This window comes from Gavialis gangeticus, unplaced genomic scaffold (genome assembly GCF_001723915.1).
Source record: "Gavialis gangeticus isolate Ggan-Ray unplaced genomic scaffold, GavGan_comp1, whole genome shotgun sequence".
Taxonomy (NCBI): domain Eukaryota; kingdom Metazoa; phylum Chordata; order Crocodylia; family Gavialidae; genus Gavialis; species Gavialis gangeticus.
In genome coordinates, this window is record NW_017729019.1 from 13,549,738 (window position 1) to 13,553,876 (window position 4,139).

The 4,139-nt window shown below is 40.4% G+C and overlaps 1 protein-coding gene across 1 annotated transcript in view; it reads left to right on the plus strand.

Annotated features, from left to right (window-relative positions):
* Positions 1–654: 654 nt before the first annotated feature.
* The window catches only part of SYCP1 (synaptonemal complex protein 1), a 44,232-nt gene continuing 40,747 nt past the window's right edge, over positions 655–4,139 (plus strand). The window contains exons 1-5 of the mRNA XM_019513761.1: positions 655–672; positions 2,104–2,268; positions 2,780–2,847; positions 3,056–3,129; positions 3,265–3,323. Coding sequence (XP_019369306.1) covers positions 655–672; positions 2,104–2,268; positions 2,780–2,847; positions 3,056–3,129; positions 3,265–3,323 — 384 coding nt within the window. The remainder of the gene's footprint in view (positions 673–2,103; positions 2,269–2,779; positions 2,848–3,055; positions 3,130–3,264; positions 3,324–4,139) is intronic.

The window sequence follows — 4,139 nt, forward strand, 5'->3', positions numbered from 1 at the left end:
AGCTAAAACTTTCTACAAGGCGGGATCCAGCGTCAGTCAGTCAGTGCCATGGGCCTATCGAAAGGTGCCTCACACAATCACATCACCGCATGTCACCCAAGCTATAAAAGGAGCCCCCGCCTGATCGTCAGGGTCCCTTCTGCGTCCAACGGACTCGTCCTGACTCACGGCATATTATTACGGACACGGCTCGGCCTTCGGAGTAGCTAACCGGAGGAGGACGCAGAGGCCCGCCTGATCCCGGCGACCTGAAACCCCTGAGACAACTCACCAGCCAGATCCATCGGTCTCACGCACCATTAGGGCGCGTAAGGCGTGGTGAGTGAGTTTAAGCTGCTGCGTGGCTACGTTAACAGTTATCAATAAAGATCACCAAGCCTGTTCACTGTCTTCCCGACTCCTTGTGATCTGTGGTAAGACCGACCAAGAAAAGATCCTGTCACACATACTTTGGTTAGTTTATAATGCGCAAGTCCACCCTACCTTCTACTTGACTTTAGACTAACATAACTAACGACATCTCCAACTGGAATGTCTCAGGAGTCACATAAGCCAAACAATCACAATAGTCAATGCAAACCTAGCTGAATTGTGATAAACACTCCAGCCCAAAAGAAACAGCTACAGCATATAGTTGCATGTTCTGTATTATTCATGACTGCAGGAAGTAAGGTAAGCAGTTCAAGCAGTTTTAAAACAAAAAAAAGTAATACTGAACAGTATTTTCTGGGAAGAATTGCAAGAGCTAACTTGAAGAGTTACCGTGGCTCAAGAGTATCAGTGAACTAGATGATCCTGGTGGCCCATGTTGGCTTAAAAACTGTGTGTTAATGAAATTATTAGCATGAACTGCTGAAATATTCCGGGTTATAGTAGTTTTAGCCCATTTTTCCCTGTTCTTACGTTGCTGTTATTGTGCTCTACCATGACTCTCAGTATTGCTATGTATTTACAGCAACAGATGAGGTGTTCCCAGATCAGGTATGTGGATATACGCAGCCAGATCACGCAAACTTCTTGCAGGTCTCATGGTTTTGGACTGAATTTCTTAAGTCTGAGCAGTTAATAAAGTGCACCTATGCTGTACTCATTTCCTGCAGCCAGAGAAAATGAAAACATGCGACTTAATTGTTTGCTTTTTTTATTAATTGTGCAAAAATGTCACCTGGTGTCCTTTCCCTCTATTCTATGACCTGCTTAATACCACTGCTTTACCATTTCCTGTATCGCACTCTACAAGTCTTTTTTAGAATGCTTGCCTGATTGACATCAGGAGAAGCCACATCTGCTATAGAAAAACATTGTAGGAATTCTTGACTATGTTTCTTCAGAGCCTCACTGACTTCACTCTGTAACACCTAAGTATGGATGAATGACCACAGTATATGGAATTCTGAGAACAGGCATCTTTATGGAAAACCTAATAGGTGAAATCCTGGCACCATTGAATTTAAAAGCAAAACTCATATTACATTCAATGGGGCTGGGATTTCACCTGGTGTAATCATACATGACATGCAAGAACAGTGCCATAGCAAGGTGGGGGGGTGAGCCAGGCAGCTGCCCTGGGCACCAAAGCGAAGAGGTGGCAACAGGTTCTGCCCAGCCAGGGTCGGGTGTGGGACAGAGCCACAAGCAGCTCAGTGCAGGGATGGGGAAAAAGTGGCTCCTGCTGCTGTGCGCACTCTTGGGCAAGCATGGGGAGGTGTGTGCCCCCTGAATCTGCGCAGGGCAAGGGCAGGCTGCCACTGCGGGCTTTGCCCCGGGCGCCAAACTTCATTGCTACGGCACTGCGCAAGAATTTAATTCAGCTATGTTAGAGAATCTGAGAATGGAAGGGTATTTTCCATTATTGTAGCAAAGTGATGCCAGTTTTCATTGTTTATTTCATGATAAAGGTTAGTGTACACAATGCTTTCAGTGTATGCTGTGGATCTTTGAAAACAGTGGTGTCAGTGGTGTTGTAAAACATACCCTTTTAGAATTTGGCCTGTAAACATATGGAAACTTCCCCTGAAATTAATATTGTAAGAGAGAAATGTGTTTAAAACATTTATAATTAAATTGATTTTGAGATTAAACTTGTGGAACTTGTTTCAGTAGAATATAGAGACTGTGAATGAGCTTTACGCTAAACTCTACAAAGAGGCTGAAAAGATCAAATGTTGGAAAGTGACTGTAGAAGCCGAACTGAAGCAGAAGGAGAGAAAATTGCAAGAGAATAGAAAGATTATAGAAGCACAACGTAAAGCCATTCAGGAGTTACAGGCAAGTGCTTCTACAGTATATATTAGAATATATTTTTAAGTATTAGTAATTTCCAAATGTATGCAAAATTTTGTTTCAAAGTAATTTAGGATTAAAGAATATTTGTGTTGCATAAAAACCATGCGACTCAGTCTAATGTACCCAATATTTTCACATTAAAAGCAAATCCCATCTTTATTTTTAAACAACTATTTTCCTCTTATAAATAATTCAACTTTGTGTTGAAAACCATAAGAGTTAGCCTAGACAAAGGAATGCAATAGTTAACTCATGTAAATGAAGCTTCTTTATAATTTATGAAACTAGTACAGCAAAACTTGATGTTTTTATTGTCCTTACAATTACTATCATAAGCCGCCATTCAATGTTTACTAATACAGCAACAAAGTAAAGTGTGCAAGAGAGAGAGAAAAAGGTAAAACTGATAGTGCAGGGAAGGTATATTTTCAGTGAATTTTGAAAATATCAATTATATTTTTGAATGACTGTACCCTTTTATTTATAAAATCAGTTTGAAAATGAAAAACTAAGTTCGAAACTGGAAAATGAGATATGTGAAAATAAGGATCTTCTGAAAGAGTAAGTAGTGCAAATAACGTTGCATTGAGATGTTCATATTGGAAATGCTTCTCTTTATTTATAGTTTTAAAAAATTGTTAACAGTACATTTAAGAAAGACAGTATATATTATAAACATTCCAAGGCAGACATCTTGTCATTTTTTTATACCTACTAAGTACTGTGAACCCTGTAACATATAGATAATGCAGTCTGATTCATTTTTCAGAAACAGCGCTACAAGGCATTTGTGCAATCTACTCAAGGAAACCTGTGCTCGATACACGGAGAAGTCCAGCAAATGTAAACAGTATTTCGACACTGTTTTAGTGTGAAACAACTTACACGTACTATTGAACATACCCATTTATTGCATCTGTGTAATTTCTTGCATGTTTTAAAAGTAAAATTTTATGTAGTACATTTTTATATTGATAGATGACCATGAAAGAGAAGAAACCAGACAATTCTGTATGGAACTTAATAATAATATTGAGGTAAATCATAATAACAGGATTCTAAAACTCTTCTTTGGATATCTGATTTGAGCTGATGTGAATGTGCTGAAATTTTCTGAAGTACAAAATACATTCCCTGTCATAGATAAATGGGCAATTACCACTGCACCAAGAGTTTAGAGGCTGTTGTTCGCAAAGAGACTTAGATGGTGCAACACTGAGCTCACTATGCAATGTATATGAAGAGTTATGGGCCTCAGAACAGGATTCACAGCAGACAGCTGAACATGCAACTGCCAAAGGTAGCCAGTAGAAAGTAATGAAGAGAGGAGCGTGCATTAAGCCCTGCTCCTCTTCAGGTTTTAGGTACCTGACAGGAGGGTGCAGGGAAGTACTGATGTCCACTTGGGACTTCCCACTATACACTCCTGGAGTTAAACACCTCCACCCTTTCTGTAGAAAACTAAAGAGTTCTATAGTTTCATAGTAGTTTGGGGTCAGAAGGAACCTGAACAGGTCATCTAGTCTGACCTCCCGCCACTGGCAGGAGCACATGCTGGGATCACATGACCCCAAACAAGTGTTTGTCCAACCTCTTTTTGAATTTACCCAAGGTAGGAGCGAGGACCACTTCCCCTTGTGTTTTAAAAAGGATCAAATCCTTCTTAAAAACACAAGAGTGGTGGTGGTGCTGCCACCTTTTTAGGATACAGTCTAGTAGTAAGAGTACAGACGTGAACGTGGGAGCCTCGGGGTCTGTTTCCTCCTCTGTTTAAGTGGGGTTTAAATTTTCCGACCAAACCTGGAAGGGCCCCAAATGATAGACTCTGATGAGATATTCTGAAGTGGGGGGGG